This window comes from Trichosurus vulpecula, chromosome 3 (genome assembly GCF_011100635.1).
Source record: "Trichosurus vulpecula isolate mTriVul1 chromosome 3, mTriVul1.pri, whole genome shotgun sequence".
NCBI classification, from domain to species: Eukaryota; Metazoa; Chordata; class Mammalia; order Diprotodontia; family Phalangeridae; genus Trichosurus; species Trichosurus vulpecula.
In genome coordinates this window covers 397,994,202-398,017,047 of record NC_050575.1, presented here as the reverse complement: position 1 = coordinate 398,017,047, position 22,846 = coordinate 397,994,202, and the positions used below count along the sequence as shown (strand labels likewise).

The following is a 22,846-nucleotide window of genomic DNA, read 5'->3' as shown; positions in this document are numbered from 1 at the left end:
CCACCCCATCCCCCAAAAGTTTGTACAACAAATTTTTAAAAGACTTCACGGCCTTTCGTTTGTTTCATCAATTAAGATACACAAAGCAGCATCTTTCTCTATGATCTGGTCTCTTCTGTGACTACAATTTTCTCGCTGTTCATTTTCTCCAATACAATTTTTGCTGTCATCAGTATCCATTGGGTCAGTTTTTAACCTCATCCCTCCTTCTGTATGGGGCAAATCATCAGGCAAAGAAGCCAGGCAATTCTGGATCATTTCAATAACTCTTTCCAAGTGCTTCTGTAACCTTTCAGCTGTTTGGAGGTGCTGCCTTTTCTGTACTTCCATCATGACTCTCAGTGTCTCCCTTGCTTGATGGGGTCGATATTAATTTATGAGATGATGCACATGGACAAAAAGCAGCTTCAGATCTTCCAGCTTCTCTTCTCGTTTTATGCACCCAGGACTCCTAATCAAGATATCTAGAAGATCTAAAAAGTTAATAAGGATAGACATATTGAGTTTTCTTAGCTCTTTCTTATGATCAAACTGCATAGGGTGAAGTCCTTCAATGCCCTGACTTTCCAAAGGGTGGATGATAAGGTTATCACGCTGGAACTGATTGCCAAACATCATGTAACTGTCCTTTATTGGAGGTGGAGGCTTTGGAGCTAGACCTTTCCGGATGTTTTCATCTGTATATTCCTTGATGTATTGCATGGGGGGTGGAGGGAGTGCACTCACTTGCTGAGGTTCACCCATTTTGGCGGGGGGGATTTCAATTTCCTTTCCTTTATTTCAAAAAAGTTAAAGAATCATCCCAGGCTCTTGAGCTTCTAAAACGTTCAATTTCCCCACACATGTCTTTAAAAAAAAAAAGGCCCTTCCAAAATGGGGCAAAAAAGGAAGGGAGGAAAAAGTCCATGTTTGCCCAGTACAATCACATTCTGCAACCTGCTTCAGATGCAGGGAGAGAAGGCATACATGGAACAAACTTTGGGGACAGAAAATTTATCAGAAAAAGAGATGTGTCTAGCAGCTTAACAGAAAAAGAGTTTCACTTAAAAGCAAAAGGTTGGGGTGGCAGATGGGAGGGTGCATGTTCTTAAACCAGCCAAATCATTCCCAGTTTTGCTCAATGCAGAAGACTGAATTTTCTGAACTTCATTTTTTAAAATTATAAAATAGAAGACTGGGGGGGAAATCACTTAAGAGGTAGAAGGGTGGAGGGAACAAAAACAAAAGAGCCTCCTCTCTGACTTTTGCCTCAGAGCTGTTACTATTTTTTCTATTTCCTGTCCAAGTAGGGCAGGTTCTGAGCTGCTAAAACATTTAGTTTCCAATTTAATGACCCTCCCCAAACCCTTTCACCAGCATCTGCCAGCTAGAGCTGAAGTTGTTCATGCTCTGGCCCCAGCCTAGTAAAGGGGGTCTGGCAAGCAAAATGCCCACATCAGTATGTATGTAGAACTCCCGCTAGCAGCAACTGAGCAAGAAATAAGACAAACAGCTTTGTAGTAGTCCAATGCAGACGATTACCTCAATCTGGCAAACAATTTCATTAAAAGGTTCAGAGGAGAGAAAGAAGGGATGGAAAGGGAAGGAGTCTTTCAGGAAACCAGTCTCTTGGTTAATAAGGAACTCCTCTCCCTCTTGCCCCTCTTGGTGGGACTCTCCCAGACCCCCAATAGAGCTTTCCATAAGCAGTAGCCTGTGCTTGGGCTCCCCAGTTAAGGCCGGCTCCTGAACCACTGGCCCCAGTGGCCCCTGGCCCAAGTACCCCATAGTTTTGCAATTTGGCCTCTGTGTGGACCACTGTATTGTTGCTTCCCTCGGCTTTCAGGAATGGCTGCCCAACCACTGAATGTAATGCTAAGGGGACCCTGGCAAATCGGAGGTCCTGGTCCCCTGGGAACTGCACTGACCCCGTGCCCTGGTAACTGCTCGACTCCCCAAGATGGCTCACAGAGCCCGAGAAAGCCCTGCTCTTCGCCAGGGTCTGGGCCAAAGGTTCTGACAAGGCTGGGCTGGAATTGCGCTCATCAATGTCAGTAGCACTGAACCCTGATTCAGGCCCCTCAGTGCCTCCGTAAGTCCTACTTGGATGGGGTCTGGTAGAATATTCCATAGGTCTCAATGCCTGGTGCTCATGTGGCAGGTGGCCAGAAGGTTCCGTTTCAGGCTGGGACAAAAGCTGTAGTAGAGCGGCTGTCATAGCTGGGTTCAACTCTTGGGGGGCGCTGGAAAGATCACCTTCACTCAGAGGGGGTGGAGGTGGCAGCGGTGGAGGTCCTGGGGGTTCAGGGGGTCTCTTCTCTGCTGCCTCCTGTGGTATTGTGGGAGTTCTTCGGGGCCCCTGTGGCCCACTGCTCTTTTCTCCATTGTTTTCCTCGAGGCTGCCTGTTGGTTCCCGGGTTTTCATCAGCTGACTCAGGAGGACTGCCAGCACATTCTGCATGTCACCTGGTGTGCCAGATGCTTCAGGGGTTGTCTGCTCTGCTGAGGGCTTGGGCTACCACGGGATGAGGGGGCTCCTTCACAGTCTCCTCTGGGGCCACATGCTCAGAGTCCTGATGCTGGGACGTGGCTTCATTGAGGGCATTGATGGATTGGTTCAGGGCTTCTAGCTGCTGGGTTGGAATGGACATTAAGCAGCTGTGCCATCTGAGGGATGCTCAGGTCAGTCTGGCTCTGCAGCAGGTTCAGTAACACTGCCAGCTCACTTTGATTCAGCTGCTGTGTGAAGTCACCAAGGTCTATTGCATCCCCAGCCCCAGGGTCCCCCTTGACAGCAGCAGGCTGGGGTGGTGCTTCTGGACTGTTGTTCTTCACAGGCTCCACATTTGCTCCTGAGGTAGTTTCTTTTAGAGATTTTGGACAGAGGCAGGTGCTAGGGTCTTGACCAGCAAGTTGCCCTATCTCAGTACGCAATGATGAGGCGGGAGCAATGATGGTTATAACTCCGATTTATTGGAAGCCATTATCCATATTTATAGGTTTTTGCACTACATAAGCAGAAGCAGGTGTTCAAGGGGATGAAAGCATGGGAAAAGAGATGTGCTTCAGTAATGTATTGTTGCACTTAGATTAGTAGCGATATCTGGTGGGAAGAATCTAGATTATAGTAAACTATGCTGCCTACAAGCGTATGGGAAAACTAGGGCTGTGGTGAGGTGTTTTCCACAGGAGTATGGGAACAGGAGGGGAGTGCTAGTCTACAGTGACAGGGAAGGCTGGGAACAGGAGGGGAGTGCTGTTCTACAGTATCTAAAGAGGCCTGGGAAGGCTCGGGCAGGATACAAACTGATTATCAGAACTGTATGAGCTATGTGGGACACGGGGCAGGATGCCCTTGTAAAGTATCAAAGAAGTTCCCATTAATTAAAGCATGTTTGTGTTAGGCACTGGTTCAAGAGCATTAGGTAGTGGCCAGCTGTGTTCCTCCTACTGGGCTTGTGAGTCCTTGGTGGATGGACTCTGCCTGCATGAGAAAGGATGGCTATCAGGGCAAGAGGTGGGTGCTGTTAAGGGGGGCTGTTAGGGACGGAAGTCTTTCCTCTGGGCGTCTACCGTTCCAACTCCTACTAAGCCTGTCTGGTTTTACTCAGGAAACAGGCCAAGCGCTAGGGTCCGAGCAGCCCCGGGGTCGGCACTAACTCCCTACAATTCCCCCCCTTTTAATTTACAATGCAGCACCTCCCGAACAAGGCAAGTGCTCAGCATGTAGTCTCCAAATATCATGCTTTAGAGTGGTGATGGAGGATGTCAGCAAGGCAGCAGACACAAAAGAAGAGCTATGCAACACAGCCTAAGGCAACACTGATCAATGTACGTTCCAGCCATCCCCAAGGAGACCAGGGATGCCGGAAGAAATTAAGGAACTTTTTGGAAAACTTATCAGGGGACAGGTCCTGGAAACTTGCCTCACCGATGGAAGTAGCAAGCTCATAGAGGTCTGTGATATCTAAGGACACATTAGTGTACCAGAGCCCATGTAATTGATTTTTGATCTTATCCCAGTCCCATTCAGTGGCATAGTATTCTGGGGGGTGACACAATAAGAGGGGTTGCAATAATCACACTTCAGCTGTTGGTTAAATTCTATCAGCTCTATTTCCTCTTCTAGTTTCATGACTGCCTGTCTAAGGGTGTTAATGGCTTGATAAAATGACCTATCTATGTGGGCTTGCGTCTCAAAACCTAAGGAGACGTTATGCATAAGATCCTGGAGAGTGTGTGCTTGGGCAACCTGATTCTGTGTGTGGTATACAGACAGGTCAGGGAAGTGGAAGAAAGAGGGAGGGGTACAAGAAGGGATACGCCTACAAGGGCGCAGAAACTTCAATATTCCACATAATCCCCTTCCCCCCCTTTTTATTTTTTTATTTTTATTTTTTTTTATTTTTTAAACAGTCAACAGTCTGCTTCATTCATAAGTCTTTTGGAGTTGTTTTAGGTGTTTGATGCTGCAGTTTACTCTGGTCAAATACGTCCTGGACCCTTCGATTGCAGAAGCTCTCAAAGTACGGGTTCGGGGAAAGAAACCGGCACAATTGACTGATGAGCTCCGGGCTGAGCTGAGGCACTGCAACGTCCTTGGCCTTCTCCTCTGGTTCACTCAGTAATCTCTTCTTCTCCTGCCGCACCCACTTGCCTGCCACCTCTCCTGCTCCCCCCTCAAGGGCTGGCAGCTGCTCCTGCTGCTCCCCGGTCCCTTGGGCCTCGGCTCCCTTCTGCAGAAGCTCTTTTTCTTCTTGCAGGAACCAGCTTTCTGTCCATTCTCCTACAAGAGCAATCTTAGCACAATGTTAAAGTACCATCCCCAATCTTTATGTTCCTTTGATGGCGTTTACAAACTAAACCACAAAACGTTTTTCTTACTATCATCATCATTAGTAATTGTAACAAATTTTAAGTCAGCAATGAGCATGATATTAATGAAACAACAAAATAACATTCTCACATTGCTTAAGGATCAATTAAAAAGTGAGCCCTATGTGGCTCATATGCATTTCTATCTTTCTTCATAAAGCTTTACTAAATTGGTGCAAAAGTCCATAAGTAACACTAATCCCAAAGCATTATAGCAAACAAAGTTTCTAGTTATTGTAGAATTCCTAAATACCACAAGTTTCTAAGTCAAAATGATGTTGTATACTGCTCTTAGAATCCTTATAAACAAAGAGAACATCTTAAAGTGAGTCTTAAACAGTTTGTATAAATTTCTGCACATGTTCTAGTTCTAGATAAAAATAAGATCAGATTGCCTAGTAATATAACACAAAAGAGCTTATATCTTATACTAACTACTTGTTCTGATCACAGAAATTTGCTATAGAAGGAAAAAGCAGAGACAGGTGTCATACCCAATAAGATAGAATAAAACATTCTGGCTTTGTCTAATCTTACTTCTAGTCACTTAAATTTTATAGTAGAGGAGAATTTTACTACAATTCAGAAGTATAATAATAGTACAAACAGAAAAATTTCAGATGACATTAATTGCATTCCCAAATCATTACGTCTATTGGACTTACCAAGCGTAGAGGCTTTTCTTTTCTCCTCACAGTTGCAGAGCCTGGTTGCGGACTGGGGGGTGCTGAGAAGCTGCAGAGTCCAGCACCTGAATTAAAGGTCTAGGGGGTCATTGAGGAGGGTCCCTGAGGGACCTTTACTTTCTAATAGAGGTTGCTAGGTTTGGGAGACTACGAGCAAAGGTTCTGGTAGTATGGGAGCAAGGACTTGGGGTCTTAGGAGGAGAGGTTTCTCCATTAACCTATTGCCTGGAAGTGTGGGCTTCAGGGTGCCCAGAGGTGCAGGGTTGTTGTCAGTGGGATATGAGAAGGCAACAAAGTAGCAAAGTCGAGAACAGAGAATAGAGGCTTCCTTGCCACGCCTATTTTATTTTCTGCAGTTTCTATGTTACTAAGATTTAATTTATATTAGAACTTTTAGGTGAAAGACACCTCAGAATAAAGGGCCTAGATAAGAAAAAGCAGCTAGTACACAGGGCAACTATTTTGAAAAGGAGCCAACCCTCTAATGTATATTTGCAGCCAAATCACTTTTTAAACTTTCCAAGTAGCAAATGTAGGAAAATCACAGCAAGCTAGAAATGTTTTCACCCGAGCGGTCCCGGTAATATCTATGGAGATAATTCCTATCTGAAGAAGTATTTTTATTTCTCAGGAATACAGTAAGTAACAGTCTTTTGAGTAAAATATGTTCAGACTGGTTCTCACGTTCGGCTTTTATTTCTCTGTTTTAGAAGCTTTAAATCAGTTGTTTCAAAAAGTAGGAATGAGGGTTACTAAAGTGGAAAAGTACTTATTAACTCTACAGATCTATTTAATACCTTCACGTTTATAATACTTCATGTTTTAGAATATTTTCCAATTTTTTTATTTTTACTAGTCCCATGGCAATTCTCATTAACCACACACGAATTAAAACATCTTTGTATATACTTCTGACATTGAGCTGGAATTCTCCCACAAGGAGTCTACAGATTGGAGGGGGATACAGAATATCTTTTGTCATATAAGCTGATTTTTCTTCACATTCATACGTGTATTATCATTTTGAAAAAGGTTTCCTGTGCTTCACCAGATTATCTGTGGTTAACAGAATCTGCTAAAGCATTTTTTGCTGCTCTGTCATTTATTGCAGCCCTGGCTTAGTCCAAGACAGGTGAAAAGATCTTAATGGTTCTACTTTTAACTTGAGTAAATTTCACTTCTGTGTTTACTCCTTAAAAACTTTTTTGGAAGTGAGAACTTTGAATTTGCCAGTCAAAAGTGAGTGGGACTCTGGAAAAAAGAATCCAGTGGCGCCTTGTCCCTTCTCCTTGTACTGGGAGACTCAGAGTGTCTCTTTATATGAAATCCATGCATTTTCCGAATTTGCCTTAGTGCCAAATGGTATAAGAAATTCTGACTTTATCTTAAGCATCAAATCAGGAGTAACACATTTACTATAAATTTCAGGGAAAAGTTCCCGCTTTCTTTCTTATCTCTCATCATATCCAAACTGGCCACATTTGGAATGAATGGATAAAGAAAGAGCATTACTTCTAGCAATTTTAAACCGTATAAACAAGAAGACAGTTTTGTCTCTCTTTCTCTCTCCCCCGCCCTCCTGCTCTTCTGGAGCCAGGGAGGGAGAGAAAGAGATAGTGGACATTACAGGGTGTCAGATTACACACTCACACAGAAACGCAGACACAGAACACAGACACAGACAAAAAAAAACGGGATTTTTTGAATCCTATATACAAAATGCTTGGCCCTCTGATGTAACAGAGGCCAGGTACCATGCTTAAATGGATTTATATTAAGGAGTTGGGGAAGGGGCTGAAGGAAACTTCATTCTTTCCTCCGAATCATATACTAAATTGCTTTTTTCTGGTATGTTGTCCTTGGAGTCTAACCCTGTTGTGGTGTGGTGCCCCTAACTCCCCCTTTTTGTTTTTGCCGGTATGTTTTGAGAGGTTTTTGCATGCGGATCAAGGGGGTAGTTTGAGCAGACAGAGAACTGCCCCACCGTCCTTTCGTTTGCCCCCTTATCCTCCTCCACGGTGACAGGGGGGTGCTGCTCCATCCAAGGAAAGACTGCCTTAAGAACGTTTATGAAATCCCTAATTTTTCTAATGTGAATCATGCATCCTTGTTTCTTGCTAAGCTTATAAATTATTCTACAGAATGTCTCTAAGTCCTGACATTCTGTGAAGGATGCAGATAGCCCCATTGGTAAGGCCTCGGCTCTTACCTCGACCGAAAGTCTTACGGTGTCGTTGCCCTGCTTTCAGGTTGCGAACTGGAGACTTGTCCTTCCCTCCCGGGCGAGCTGAGTAAAATGTATTTTCCGTGAGTGACTCGGCTCCATGGCAGCCGAGGAGACCTTCCCTCAGTGAGGTCGAGGGGTCTCACGGAATGTGGGGCCCTTATCCCTGGCGCAGTTTTTCCCCTGAGCCCCACGTGGCGCCAGATGCTAGGGTCTTGACCAGCAAGTTGCCCTATCTCAGTACGCAATGATGAGGCGGGAGCAATGATGGTTATAACTCCGATTTATTGGAAGCCATTATCCATATTTATAGGTTTTTGCACTACATAAGCAGAAGCAGGTGTTCAAGGGGATGAAAGCATGGGAAAAGAGATATGCTTCAGTAATGTATTGTTGCACTTAGATTAGTAGCGATATCTGGTGGGAAGAATCTAGATTATAGTAAACTATGCTGCCTACAAGCGTATGGGAAAACTAGGGCTGTGGTGAGGTGTTTTCCACAGGAGTATGGGAACAGGAGGGGAGTGCTAGTCTACAGTGACAGGGAAGGCTGGGAACAGGAGGGGAGTGCTGTTCTACAGTATCTAAAGAGGCCTGGGAAGGCTCGGGCAGGATACAAACTGATTATCAGAACTGTATGAGCTATGTGAGACACGGGGCAGGATGCCCTTGTAAAGTATCAAAGAAGTTCCCATTAATTAAAGCATGTTTGTGTTAGGCACTGGTTCAAGAGCATTAGGTAGTGGCCAGCTGTGTTCCTCCTACTGGGCTTGTGAGTCCTTGGTGGATGGACTCTGCCTGCATGAGAAAGGATGGCTATCAGAGCAAGAGGTGGGGGCTGTTAGGGACAGAAGTCTTTCCTCCGGGCGTCTACCGTTCCAACTCCTACTAAGCCTGTCTGGTTTTACTCAGGAAACAGGCCAAGCGCTAGGGTCCGAGCAGCCCCGGGGTCGGCACTAACTCCCTACAGGCAGGTCCTCCACCACAATGCCACTCTGCCTCTGTCGCCGTCGTTTCTTGCCCCATAGTTCATGGCAATCCTGCCAGTGGGGGAGGTCTGGAGGAGCCATTTTGCTGAGCTCAACATCCCTAAGAAAGTCACTCTGCAGGGCCTGCTCAGCGGTGCAACGCTTGTTAGGATCCAGTGTCAGCATGTGGTCGAGCAAGTCTAGAGCAGCCGAAGGAATAAAACAGAATTCCTCACGCAAACGCCTGCGGTACTGCTTTTTCAGTTTCATTGTGCTGAAGTAGGGCAGCTTAATAACATCAGGCCACACAGCTGGACAGGGGCTGCCGCAGAGCCGACTGATTAGTTCGAGCTGAGCCAGCTCCAGATTAGCTTGAAAAATAGGCTTCTTTGTAAACAGTTCCCCAAGGATGCAACCACAACTCCAAACATCAATGGCTGGTGTGTAGCGCTCCTCTCCTAGCAGCAGTTCTGGCGGTCGATACCATAACGTAATGACTTTATTTGAGTAAGGACGACTCTCTTCAGAGCTATACAGTCGAGCAAGTCCAAAATCTGCCAGCTTGATCTGTCCACTGTTGTTTAGCAAAATGTTGGAACATTTAATATCCCGATGTAGGAAGTTCTTTTTGTGGCAATAATCCAGCCCTTCCATTAGCTGTTTCATGAAAGACTTGATATGGTCCTCAGAAAAATGTACTAATCCAGATTCTAGCAGCCCCATTAAGTCATGGTCCATGTATTCAAATACAAGGTAAAAGGCACCTTTGTCCCTCTTGAAATCCAGTGCATCTTGTTTATCTGTGACAATTTCCTTCATGTTAACAACACTCCGGTGGATCAGCTGTCGAAGAATTTTGATCTCACGAATGGCTGTTATTGGGAAGCCCTCTTTCTCATTGTCTAGTCGCACCTTCTTTAGGGCTACTAGCTCTCCTGTATCTTTGTCCTTGGCTTTGTATACTTGTCCATATGTTCCTTCCCCAATAATTCCAATTATATCAAACTTGTCCACGCAGTTCTTGCCCCAATCACTTTCTGCTTGTCTCCTTTCCCCATAACGTGGGCAACAGATTTTTGGTCTCTTCTTACATGGTTGCTGAGGTGGGGTGACAGCCTTTGGTTCTGGAGAATCTGGGGGAGATGGATCACCACCAGGGAGCTCTGGAGGAAGAGGAAGGTCCATGAGTAAATGCCGAATTCTTCGTTCCTTCTCCTTCTTCATAGGTTTTGGAGGAAGACTCTCCTTTGGACTATCCAAGTCATCCTCCCCAAGAAGTAAGGGTGGAAGTGGCAGAGGAGGCAAAGTTGAAGTTTTCAGGTGTGGAATAGCAGCTGTCAAAGACACCTGTGTCTTCATAGAAACCTGTACAAGGGGCTGAGAGTTTGCCTGAGAGGATAGAGCAGATGTCCTTGGGTGAGTAGATGACAAAGTTGGGGTGACAGAATTAGAGACCTGACTAAAAGTTGGTTGGAGAAGTGGCAGAGGTGGTTGATGTGGAACAGCAGGTAATGGAGGCAAAGGTGGCAGGGGAGGCGTCTGAGATAGAGGGGTGGTAGTCGGTAGAGGGGGTGGAGAAGTAATTGCAGTGAAAGGCGGAAGAGCCTCTTTTTCCACTGTCTCTGATTCCTTTGGGGCCACAATCTCTTCTTTCAATGCTATGGGTTTAGAGTCCTTTGATCCCTGTGATTTCAAGTCTTTAGTAGAAACCAGATGCTTCTCAGAGTTCTCATCTAATTTTACTTTTCCAGTTTTAATCTCTGTATTCAGATGTGTTAAGTTTACCAATTCTGTATCTGAAGCAGATTTTTCAGATTTTAAAACTCTAGATAACTTTTTAGACTCAAGGCTTGATTCTTTAGCCTCTCCTGAGATGTTTTCTTTTTTAGTCAAAACTACAGGTGACCCCTTCACCTCTTTTCCGTCCACTTTTGCAGCAGCTGCTGCAGCTGCTCTTTCCTTCTTCTTTCTGCTGAGCTCAGCTCCCAGGCTGGAGTTTAAAGGTAGCCTGGTAGGTGAGATACTAGAATGTCGACTGCATGAACCAAATCGCTTCTTTTTGCTGTGGGAAGATGAATGTCTAGAATATACAGGACTTCTGCTTCTAGACTTCACTGATTTCCTGGGAAGAGGGCTCCGACTCACAGAACGCTTGGTCACAAATGGGCTGCTAGACCGTCTTTGGCTGTAGGGACTAGGCGAACGACCACCATACGAACCACTTCCCCTCTCATAGTTGGATGATCGCCTCCTGTTGTATGGACTCACTGACCTCTGTCGCCTACTGTATGGACTGGGTGAATGGGTGCTGGACTGGTAAGCCGATGGTTCTCTGTAAGGTGGACTAGTTGACTGTCTTTTTGAGGACCCACTCTTCTTGTAGGAATCATAGTTGCTGGAGGTATGAGACCTTGGAGGACTAACATCAAACTCCTGGCTGTATGATGCTCCAGAAGGGCTGTCATCCTGCTTAGGGCTGTCAGACCATTTTCTGTGAGGGCTCCTGGATCTGCATTTGGGGCTATCTACTGATTTGTAGCTTTTGGGTGGGTCTCTTTTCCGATGACTTTTAGAACGATCTTTGTGTCCAGACTTTAACTCTCGTTCTTTTGGGGTCTTCTCCTTATGGAATTTGGCTGACCTGGATTCCTTGTTACTGCTACTCTTGGATACTAGTGCCTTCCCATAGTCATCATTCTCTTCGTTCTGTCCTTTCGAAGTCCAAGAAACTCGGTCCTTCGTGGACACTGACTTGCTGGAGGCTTCTTGGTTTTTTTCCACCTTCTTTTCCTTCTCTATCTGCTTGGTTTTCAATAGCTCTCTGATACGCCTGTGCTGGTGATGGCGATGTTTGTGGAGCCGATCACTCCTATCGGTACCCCGACGATCATCATTATCTCTTCTGTCTAGCTTGAAGGCCCTGTCATCAGAGAAGGTGTCTGAATCAGAGCTGATGTCATCGTACTCCACCAGGGGCTTGATCATGGTGCTCAGTGGGGCTGCTTCAGGGGCCAGAGAGCCTATGTTTTTGGAGTACTTGGACTTGTGCCTCTTGTGTTTGGACACAAGTCTATGCTGCTCTCTGCTGTTTGAGCTGCCACCACCAACCAGAGATGATGGATGCATGGCCCCTGAACTCCCTCCACCCCCATCCTTCTTGCCCCCATGTCTCTCTGAATTGGGCATTCCCCTTCCCCTAACTTCAAGAGGGGAGAGGAATCCCCCTGAATCCCCAAAGTCAATCCCCACCCTCCCCCAAACTCACGCCCAGCAAAGAGTCTCCTCCTGAAGAGGGGTGGGGGAAGAAGGCGCCCACCCTGGCCCCCCTCCCTCCCTACACCTCAGTCCCTTCCTACATGAGGTGGAGGGCAGAGCGCCGGGGAGGGGAAGGCAGAAAAAAAAAAGCTCCTCAAAGGCTGAAGAGGCAGAGGCTCCCGCCCCGCAGGGGGTGGGGGTGGCCAGCCCAGCCCTCTGGAGCTCTGGGGCCGCCTCGGTCTCCGAGCGGGCCTGTCTGTGAGGGCTGCCCGGGCCCTCCCCCAGCCGGCAGCCCGGCTCGCCCTGAGGCCTCCTGAGGCTGGGGGCCCGAGGTCTAGGCACCCCCCCTTTGTCCCTCCTTCCTGGGGAAGTCACTACCCGCTCCCCTTGCCTCAGACCTCCCTCACACACACTCACTCTCACACACACTCTCACACTCACACACACCGGTTCACCCATTTTGAAAGATCCAGGTACCTCTCTGAAGGCATGCTGATTAGTTTGTTTCTGTGTTGCTCCTGCTGATCTTGGCCTCAAAGAAGTCTTTACTGGATCCTGTTGGACCTTCCTGGATGCTGCTTGTCTGTGCCTTGTCCCACTGGTCACTGTTGGACGCTGCTTGCCTGCAGCTTACACCTTCTCCAGCCTCTGATTCCTAAAGGTCGTATCATAAAGGTCATCTCAGCGCTCATTGCAAGTTCCCTTCCCTCCCTCGATCCTGAGGAGGTGGCACTCTGGTGAGTCTCCATCAACAAGCCATTTGCACTGGTCTTGAGGCAGTCTGCAGAAAATTGTCTTATGAACCGCGAAGGAAGTAGAGGAAAAAGAGGGGAAATGTCTGACCAGTGAGGTCTTGGTTTACCCAGGTCTCCTGACTCCCCTTCTCCTTTCAGTACAACATGCCCCATCATTCAGGCCTTTAAGCAAACACCACTGATGCTATTGCCTCCATGGACAAGCCTAGGTCAGACCCTGAGTGAACATGAGCAACTCTCCATCTCCTTCTCCTGAGCTCTAGCCCCAAGTCCCTCCAGGAGCTGCACTGCAATCCAACCATCCTCAGCACTAACCCTCAGGAGGCATAAGGGGGATCCATCGAAGCCCAAGGAAGTCAGTGCCCAGACTTCCCCTTACCTTTTGCCTTGGAAAAAGTGGCTGGAGCTGGTTCTGCTGAAGCTGCCTCCTCCAATCAGGACTTTCTCAGACTGAGTTCCCTCAGACTTATATTGGTCCTGTAAGGAGATCTGAGAGGTGAGTTCTCAATTGATCTCAGCAATCCTATTGGAAGCCTGCTTGACACCTTAGCTACTTAAGGACTAGCAGTTGTGAACACCAAGGCCCTTCCCAGTCCTCCACCTCTTTCCCTCCTTCCTGAGGATTAATCAGAAAAAGTTTTTAAGGATCTGTAGAGTTCTTGAAAATACCAAGTAAGAGGGATCATCAACAAGCCCCTTGGCACCTAGTTGTCTTGAGAACAAAGGTTAAAGGGAAGGAAAGTTTGCCAAGCATGTCTTTTTTTACTCTTATTCTTAGGCCTTAGATCCAAACCCCAAATGGTGTTCTGAGAATGTCAGAGTTGGAAAGGACCGCATAGTTCAGTCCAACCTATTTTTGAATAAGAATGCACAAGCACAACAGGTTCAAAATGTCTTCTCTCAGACTTTGCCCATAGCCCTCCCTTAAGGGACAACCACTATCCTGTCCTCTTACCCTACCATGTTTGGACACCTTTCAATGTGAAGAAGTTCTTCCTCATATCAAAATTTAGTGTGCCTCTTTGCCACCACAACCCATTGCTCCCAGGTCTGCCCTCTTGGGACAAGCAGATGTCAAATTCCCGTTCCAGGCCACAGCCTTCTGAATATTTGAAGATAACTATGTCTACCTCAGGTCTTCACTTCTCCAAGGCAAAAATCTCCTGCACTTTAAACTCTCATGACAAGAGCTTGAGGGACTTCCCTGTGCTGGTTGCTCTCCTCTGGAAACTAAATAATGAAAATGCTATGGTGCCCAGCACTGAACATAATACTGTATATGTGCTCTGACCAGGGATGGCCTTTGGGGGTTGGCTTTGGTGACTTTTCTCTCCCTAAGGAACACAGATAGAGAGCTGGAAGAAATGTTAGAGGCCATCTGAGCCATGCTTGCCCCCAGCCCCATTTGTGGACAAGGAAAAGGGGGCTTAGACAAGGTCAGGGTCATTGCTAACATCCTATAGGTGATAAGCATTGGGGTGTAAGAGCTCAGGCCCTTGGCCTCCAAATCCAGAGACATTTCATGAGGTTCCATGGCACTCCAGAGTCAGCTACTTCTTCATACTGTGGTGGTCAAAGGGGCAACCATTCATGAAATCTCAAGTTCACCCGGTGGGAGGTGTTCTGAGGTATCTCTTCATTGTCTGTGATAGTAAAAAAAGGGGGGAGCAAAAGGGGAAGAACTCCCCTGGGGATGAAGCTGGGAGTGTGATCAGCCATCTTTTCATTTTCTCTGTAAGTAAGAAGGGTAACAGTGAAAGGGATCCTCTAGGGTTTGTCTTGGGGGTGATTCTCTGCCGTCTCTTCGTTATCCATGTTGATGAAACCTCTACCAGTAGAAGGGATCTCCTGGTGTGGATACTGGAGGGTATTCTCATCTGTCTCTTGCTGAATGTCAGGAAGGGGTATTGCCTGGCATGGGTTGATTTGGGGTGGATGATGGGGGTGGGGAGCTGTGCTCCTGGGTCATGTGGTTTGGTCTGTAACTAAAAGGGCTTGAGGTCCACAGGATGGCCTACAGGGGGACCCCGAGGGATGTTCTTCTAGGTCATATCTTTGGTGAGGGTGATCATGAGGCTTGGGATTTATCCTGGGACTCACTTTCAGGTGCCTGTTAATTAGTCATGTCCATAGAAGGGGCAACAGTAAACTTGGTGCTCTGGAATTTATCTTGGAGGTGGTCTCAGCTATCTCTTCCTTGTTTGTCTTGGCAAAAGAGTAAGAGTGGAAGTGATGCCCTCAGGTTGATCTTGGGGTGGGGGAATGGGCTTACCTCCCTATTCATCACCATTGTGTTAAGAGCTTTAATAGTAAAATAGATGTGGGGTTAATAATGGGGATCATTCTCATCTGTTCCCAGATGCTGGCTCTAGGGAAGCTGTATTGGCTGGGATGGGATGGGATGATCTGTGGTGCATGTTGGAAGGTGTTCTCCTGAGTAAAGTGATTTGAGAGATGAGAGGCCTTGGGTTCCAGGGGATGTCTTGATATGGACCTTTTGGGGTATTGTATGTTTTTTGATTTGGGACATACTGGCTGCTGAGGGATGACATAGGGTGGACCTTGAGGTAGGAAGTAAGCTGTGTTATGCTCTGTCCTGTTGTTTGGGACATTCAAATAGTTTGAGGTCCAAGTGATCTCCTTGGGTGGACCCAGAGGGATGTTTTCTTGGGTCACTTGGTTTGGGATATAGATAACTGGGTTTGGGATCACTGGGATGTCTTGGGGTGGACCTTGGGAGGTGTTCTCCTGTGTGTCTTCTCTCAGGGTATAGAGAAGAGGCACTGGCTGCCATGGTATGACCAGGGGTGGGCCTTGTTGGATGCTCCCAGATGCCATGTGGTATTGGCCTCCATGGACTCAAGCCTAGGTCAGAAACTGAATGGACAGTTCCTTCTGATCTCTACCCCAAGACCCTCCAGGACCTGGACTGCAATCCAACTGTCCTCATCACTCTAACCCTCAGGAGTCCATTGAAGCCCAAGGAAGTCCATGACCAGGCTTACCATTACCTTTTCTCTTGGAGAAAGTGCCTTGGAGCTGGTCCTGCTGAAGCTGCCTCCTCCAACCAGGTGTTTGTCAGACTGAATTCCCTCAGGCTTATATTGCTCCTGTGAGTAGATCTGTGAGGTAAGTTCTCACCTCATCTCAGCAATCCTATTGGCAGTGTGCTTGACACCTTAGCTAGTTAAGGACTAGCAGTTGTGAACACCAAGGCCCTCCCCAGTCCTAGGCCTCTTTCCTTCTTCTGTAAGGATTAATCAGGAAAAGTCTTTAAGGATCTGTAGAGTTTGAAAAAGTTAGAAAAAAAGGGGTCATCTTCAGGTCTTAGGAACCAGCTCATTAACACCTACTTGTCTATAAGTCAATAAATCAAATATATCTCATCTATTCTCTGATCACTTACTGTCCTGCTAGGCATGGCACTAGGGCTGGGCTCTCCTTGCATATCCCAGTCCAAGGGATCCTGCACTCAGAGGATTTCTTCTCTACATATACATTCACTTTATGCAATACTTAGAGACCTTTAGGTCAAAGCCTTGTAGGAACCATACCTTGACTGTAGCATGTTCAAGCCAAAAGGGACTGACAAGTTGAGAACGTCAGGTCTGAAAGGGACCTTAGCAAGTGAAGCATAGAATGAACCACATGGAGAGCACCACATATCTTGATGGCCAGGGGTAGAATGCCCGTGGAATATCAGAGATAGGAGGGATGTTAGCATGCCTTGGCCAATTCTCTTCTCTTACCAAGCAGTAATGTGCAACTCCATTGCTGGATCCTGAAAAATACAAGGGTTTCTATTTCCCCCTTAGACTCCAATCAAGGTGATTGAGACCTGAAAGGGAACTTAGTGATTAAGTAGGGAAGTAGGTGACAAAAGAAATATAAAGTGCAATAAAATACTGATGATGTTACTTTGTGGTATCTAGGTCAACGTGCACCCACTGGGATCTTTTTGTAGATTTTTACGGCTTTTTTTTAAATTTGAGTTAGAAACCCATGATTTATTCCCATCCCTTCCTTGGGCAGGGGCAAATAACTACTGTCTTTCCCATTTCTTTAGTAGTAAATTCCTCCAAATTCCTCTCCACCACCTCCACACATTTCCTGTTTAGCCTCCAGGGAGGCACTCAATTAAAGCAAATTGCTAACACCTGAAACAGCCAAAGCATCTACCTGAGTATGTTCTCAATCTTGCTGTAAACCCTCATGCCAGAAAAAGCTGCTAGTGGCCATTTTTATACTTTCCACCCCTTTCTCCAAGAAAGGGCCAAGGAAACCTCCAAAGACTAACTCTTCAGTGAGCCTCCCTACCCCCCCCCCAAACTTCTAGCTGAAAGGAAGATGCTAGATTAGGGGATGGATGGGATAATAAAGTCCAACCCTCTCATGTGACAGATTAAGAAACCGGTCTAAACAAGAAGCTGTCCAAAGGTCACACCAGTAGCCAAAGACAGTTTGAAAACACACCAAGGTCCTATGCCCACTGACTGTAGCATATAGGAGGTCACACAGTGTTAATTTGAAAGGACCATTGGAGATCCACCAGTCCATTCCATTCCATAGTAGATCTAGAGAGGGGGTGGCTGTTAGTGGAACCAGGACTCCTGGATCCTCTGACTCTTTCAGTTTCACTGGGTCTAGTCAATAAATTCACTGAGCACATAGTAGGGCTGCTATTAAATACACTGATTCAAGTCTAGGTCAGACCCTGAAAGGAATCTAATAATTCTCCCTTTGACTCCCTTGCTCCCCAGCTCCAATTCCCTCCAGAAACTGGTCAGCCAACCTAGCACCCTCACCAAAGCAGGCCTGGGGATACAGGAGCCCGGCCCCCACAACCTAGCCTTCCCCAGACATTTTACATTAGAGAAGGTGCCTCCAGCTTGGTGGCTGGTGCTCCTCATCAAAGTGCCTCCTCAAACAGCAATGTTCATCAGCTAACTTTCCTCAGGTTTATATAAGCCCTGTAACTATGTTGAAGAGTGAGTGATCCCAGGAATTCAGTCAGCAGCTTTTTGGAACCAGCCTTAGGTAGTTAGTGACCACTGAATAGAGAAAGACCCTTCTCCAGTCTCATACTTGAGAAGTTAGATAAGCATCTGGGACTTGTGCTCACCCACTTTTCCAGTATAGTGTTTAAGTTCTTTGCGGAGTGTATAGTGTGGGGTCAGGTACTAGGAACATGGTGGCTAGTGGGATGTTCAGTGAATGTTCTATACAAGTTGAGAACTTTTGTAGGAACTCTTTTTGTATTCTGGGAAAACTGAAGGATTTCCCTTGAGGAGAGGGGGCCACTCCTCGCCAGCACCTGACCCGACTCCTTAGGCTTCTGCCTAGGACAAAAACCAGTCCTCCACCTAGAATCTTTTTTTTTTTGAAGAGGGGAAGGGAGGGCAATTGGGGTTAAGTGACTTGCCAAGATCACACAGCTAGTAAGTGTGTCAAGTGTCTGAGGCTGGATTTGAACTCAGGTCCTACTGACTCCAAGGCTAGTGATCTACTCACTGCACCACCTAGCTACCCCTCTACCTAAGATCTTAAAGTGAGAAATCTTCAAAGCAATGGCTTATAATACTTAGCCTAGCATACTTGGAGCTAACCCAATAATATTCCATGAGGTTTCAAGCCCTGGCCCTCAAGATATGTGGTCCTCTCCATGTGGGACATTCTATGGGTCACTTCCTAAGGTCCCTTTCAGACCTCACATTCTCAATTTGTCAATCCCTTTTGGCTTGAACATGCAGCAGTCAAAGTCCTTTGCTTCCCACCAGGCTTTTACCTAAGGGTCTCTAAGTATAGCAAAATGTGAATGTATATGTATATGTACAGATATGCAAGAAGAGCCCAGCCCTAGTGCCATGCCTAGCAGGACAGTAACTGATCAGAGAATAGATGTGACATATTTGATTTATTGATTTATAGACAAGTAGGTGCTAATGAGCTATTTCCCAAGACCTGAAGATGACCCCTTTTTCTCATTTTTCAAACACTACAGATGCTTAAAGACTTCTTCCAATTAATCCTTACAGAAGAAGGAAAGAGGTCTAGGACTGGGGAGTGCCTTGGTGTTCACAACTGCTAGTCCTTAAGTAGGTAAGGTGTCAAGCCAGCTGCCAATAGGATTACTGAGATCAGGTGAGAACTCATCTCTCAAATGTACTTACAGGACCAATAGAAGCCTGAGGGAACTCAGTCTGACAAACTCCTGGTTGGAGGAGGCAGCTTCAGCAGGACCAGCTCCAAGGCACCTTCTTCAAGAGAACAGGTAAGGGTAATCCTGGGCATGGACTTCCTTGGGCTTCAATGGACTCCCTCTTATGCCTCCTGAGGATTAGTGTTGAGGATGGTTGGATTTCAGTCCAGCTCCTGGAGGGACTTGGGGCTAGAGATCAGAAGGAAATGGACAGTTGCTCATGTCCATTCAGGTTCTGACCTAGGCTTGAGTCCATGCAGGCAATAGCAGCAGTGGTGTTTGCTTAAAAGCCTGAAGGACTGTGTCTGTTGAAGTGAAAGGTGAAGGGGAGTCAGGAGACCCAGGTCTACCAAGACCTAGCTGGTCAGACATTTCCCCTCCAGAGCCTCTGGTTCCCCATATATATAATGGACAAATAGACAATGTCCTCTGTGGAAATCATATTTGGTCTGATCTGACCTGCAGCCAATACACAGAGGACTGGCTGTACATCCTATCTCTGCCACTTTCCATTTGTACCACCTTGGGGATGTCACTGACATTCTGAGACTCTATAACATTGGTCTCAAGTGAATATTCCTGCCTGTTGAGGGCTAGGGAGGCTGTGGAAAGTCTGGATTTTGAAGCCAAGGATCTGGATTGTCAGGCTGATGCTTCCTCCCTACAGGATCTTAGACATGTCCTCTGTCTTCTCTGACCCTCATTTTACTCTGCTGTAAAGGAAGGGTGCGCGCTAGGCGGGGCTCAGAGGGTCTCTATAACTCTTCCAGATCTGACTCGGTGTCCTTAGAAAGAGAGAAGGTTCCATGACAGATCCCCAGGGTCAGAGTTTGCCTTCCCTGGGCAGAGCACATCTGCACTAATATGGTCAGTGGTGGGCACTATGTTTTAGCCTTCAGAAGCTAGAGAGTGTCCAGAGGAGAGCAGCCAGTAGGGGCAGCACCTCAAGCTCCTGCCATGGGAGTTGAATGAACAGGGGCTCCTTACCTTGGGTAAGACTTGGTGTAAATACAGCTACCTTTCCATATTTGAGAGGCTGTAACCTGGAAATAGAATGTGATTCCTGGTTATCTCCTTATGGCAGATCTGGGAGCCTTGGGTGGTGGTTGCAAAGAAAGAAATTAAAGCTCGATGTCAGGAAAAACTTAATAATTTGTTTTCAGGACAATGTTCTGTGTCTGAGAAGGCTTCAACCTTGTCTATTCACTACAGGATCACTAGAACTACGGCAGAAGTATATCATCAAATGAATGGTTCAGTTTCTGAAGAGCAAGAGACTCAAGCAGCAGCCCCAGAGTCTCCTGCAGAAGCTTCAGGTACCATCCCCTGCCTTCAGACAGTCTGGGTTCCTTGAATCCCAAGTCCATGCTTTACCCCAAACACACCTTCCCATTGAGGCCTCCCCCTCACCCAAGGATGGAGGGCCAGGGAAGAGAGGATCTGCCATCCCTGGCACTGGAGATCAGAGACCCAATCCCCCGTTGACATGAACATCCTCATTTATCTGTAAACTAGGTACACCCTTGTTGGGGAGCAGCAAGACAGCCTCCAAACCACAAAAATGTGGCTTCAAGGCCTGCCTCTGAAACCTACTGGATGTGGAGCCTTGGACAAGTCCCTTGACCTCTCAGAGCTTGAGGTCCCTGAGACCTTCATTTGTAGGATGGGGCACAGCTGTGAGGCAAGGGTAGAGGGAAGTGGCAGTGTCAAGCAGATCCCAGTTCCTTCCCCTCTCCCGGAAATGTTGGCATGGGTGACATCACAGAGTTGTAGGTGGGTGGGAACTAGGGAAGGGTGTAATGGTGCCTTTGAAAATATGACTCCGGCAGTCTCCACGGCACAGGCCCACAGTAGCGCAGCCGCTCTGAGTATTTATTCATGGAAGAGCACGGAGTGACCCAGACAGAACATATGGCTACCATCAAGGCTCATGCAGTGGCCCAGCAAGTACAGCAGGTCCATGTAGCCACCTACACAGAACACAGCATGCTGAATGCTGATGAAGACTCCCCTTCTTCTCCCGAGGACACCTCCTATGATGATTCGGACATCCTCAACTCTACTGCTGCTGACGAAGTGACAGCTCACCTGGCCGCAGCAGGTCCTGTGGGAATGGCAGCTGCTGCTGCTGTGGCAACAGGAAAGAAACGAAAACAACCCCATGTCTTTGAATCTAATCCTTCCATCCGGAAGAGGCAGCAGACTCGATTGCTAAGGAAACTTCGAGCTACACTAGATGAATATACAACGCGAGTGGGACAGCAAGCTATTGTCCTATGTATCTCTCCCTCAAAACGCAACCCTGTTTTTAAAGTGTTTGGTGCAGCACCTTTGGAGAATGTGGTGCGTAAGTACAAGAGCATGATCCTTGAAGACTTGGAATCAGCCTTAGCAGAACACACCCCTGCACCGCAGGAGGTTAACTCCGAGCTGCCGCCTCTCACCATCGATGGAATTCCTGTCTCTGTGGACAAGATGACCCAGGCTCAGCTTCGGGCATTCATCCCAGAAATGCTAAAGTACTCCACAGGCCGTGGGAAGCCAGGATGGGGGAAGGAGAGTTGTAAACCGATATGGTGGCCAGAGGACATCCCATGGGCAAATGTCCGAAGTGATGTCCGAACGGAAGAACAGAAAGAGAGGGTGTCATGGACCCAGGCACTACGGACGATAGTCAAAAATTGCTATAAACAACACGGGCAGGAAGACTTGTTGTACACTTTTGAAGATCAGCAAACACAACAACAGGCCATAGCAACACATAGTACAGCATACCTGGTACCCTCCCAGACCGTGGTCCAGACCTTTAGCAATCCTGACGGCACTGTTTCACTTAGCCAGGTTGGTACAGGAGCAACAGTAGCCACTTTGGCTGATGCTTCTGAATTACCCACCACTGTCACTGCTGCCCAAGTGAATTACTCTGCAGTAACTGATGGAGAGGGAGAACAAAATTGGGCCACATTCCTGGGAGGTGAGATGACCATCCAGACAACACAGGCCTCAGAAGCAACCCAGGCAGTGGCATCATTGTTAGAGGCAGCTGTGGCAGCTTCTCAGGAGATACAGCAAGAAGCCACTGTCACCATGGCTCTCAACAGTGAAGCCGCCGCCCACACTGTCACCACACTGGCTGAGGCCACACTGCAAGGGGAAGGACAGATCGTCCTGTCTGGAGAAACCGCAGCAGCCCCAGGAGCACTTACTGGAGTCCAGGATGCTAATGGCTTGGTGCAGATTCCATTGAGCATGTATCGGACTGTGATGACCAGCCTGGCCCAAGGGAATGGACCCGTTCAGGTGGCCATGGCACCTGTGACTATAAGGATAGCAGACAGTGCTTCACCATGTATGGCCAGGCTGTGGAGGTGGTGACATTGGAACAGTGACACTGGCCTGGATCATGGGGTCATTTTCTATTCTACAACAAAGAAGTTTTGTACATGTTTGCAGAAGTGCAATCAGGAGCCATTAAGTCTCCCGACTTTGGAAGCAAGTTTTGTTATCCTTTTTTTTAAAGGAAGTAAAGGCGGGGGAGCAGAGGACACCTGAAACGGCATTTTTTTTAAAGTACCACTCTTGATTTTCTGATGCAGTGGAGTTAAATGCAGCGTTGTTGATTTCATTGTCCAGAAAAAGCTAAATTATGGCAGGACTCGTTTCTGCGGAAACATGTATATGTGTGTGTGTGTGTGTGTGTCTGGAAAAATATATGTATATGTGTACATAGGTATATACACGTTTACATATATATGGAATATATATATGTGTGTGTATATGTATATATCTATATGAGAAACCCACATTAAACTAGCTGTATGAAATCAAAAAAAAAAAGAAAAATAAAGAAAATCTGACTCCAATATCACTGCCTTCATGTCAGACCTCACAGCAGGAAGGTGCCA

The 22,846-nt window shown here is 46.9% G+C and overlaps 2 protein-coding genes and 1 pseudogene across 2 annotated transcripts; 1 reads left to right on the top strand and 2 right to left on the bottom strand.

Annotated features, from left to right (window-relative positions):
* Window positions 1-45: 45 nt before the first annotated feature.
* On the bottom strand, window positions 46-744 carry LOC118844634 (annotated as a pseudogene).
* Window positions 745-1,612: 868 nt separating this feature from the next.
* On the bottom strand, window positions 1,613-11,918 carry LOC118843543 (cyclin-dependent kinase 12-like). The gene is given in 5 exon segments (XM_036751222.1): window positions 1,613-2,491; window positions 2,493-2,613; window positions 2,615-2,843; window positions 4,644-4,658; window positions 8,726-11,918. Coding segments are annotated over 5 exon segments (4,437 nt in total).
* Window positions 11,919-20,819: 8,901 nt separating this feature from the next.
* On the top strand, window positions 20,820-22,316 carry LOC118844644 (nuclear respiratory factor 1-like). Its single transcript, XM_036752582.1, has one exon. The coding sequence runs from the start codon at window positions 20,820-20,822 to the stop codon at window positions 22,314-22,316; it is 1,497 nt and encodes a 498-aa protein (XP_036608477.1).
* Window positions 22,317-22,846: the final 530 nt, after the last annotated feature.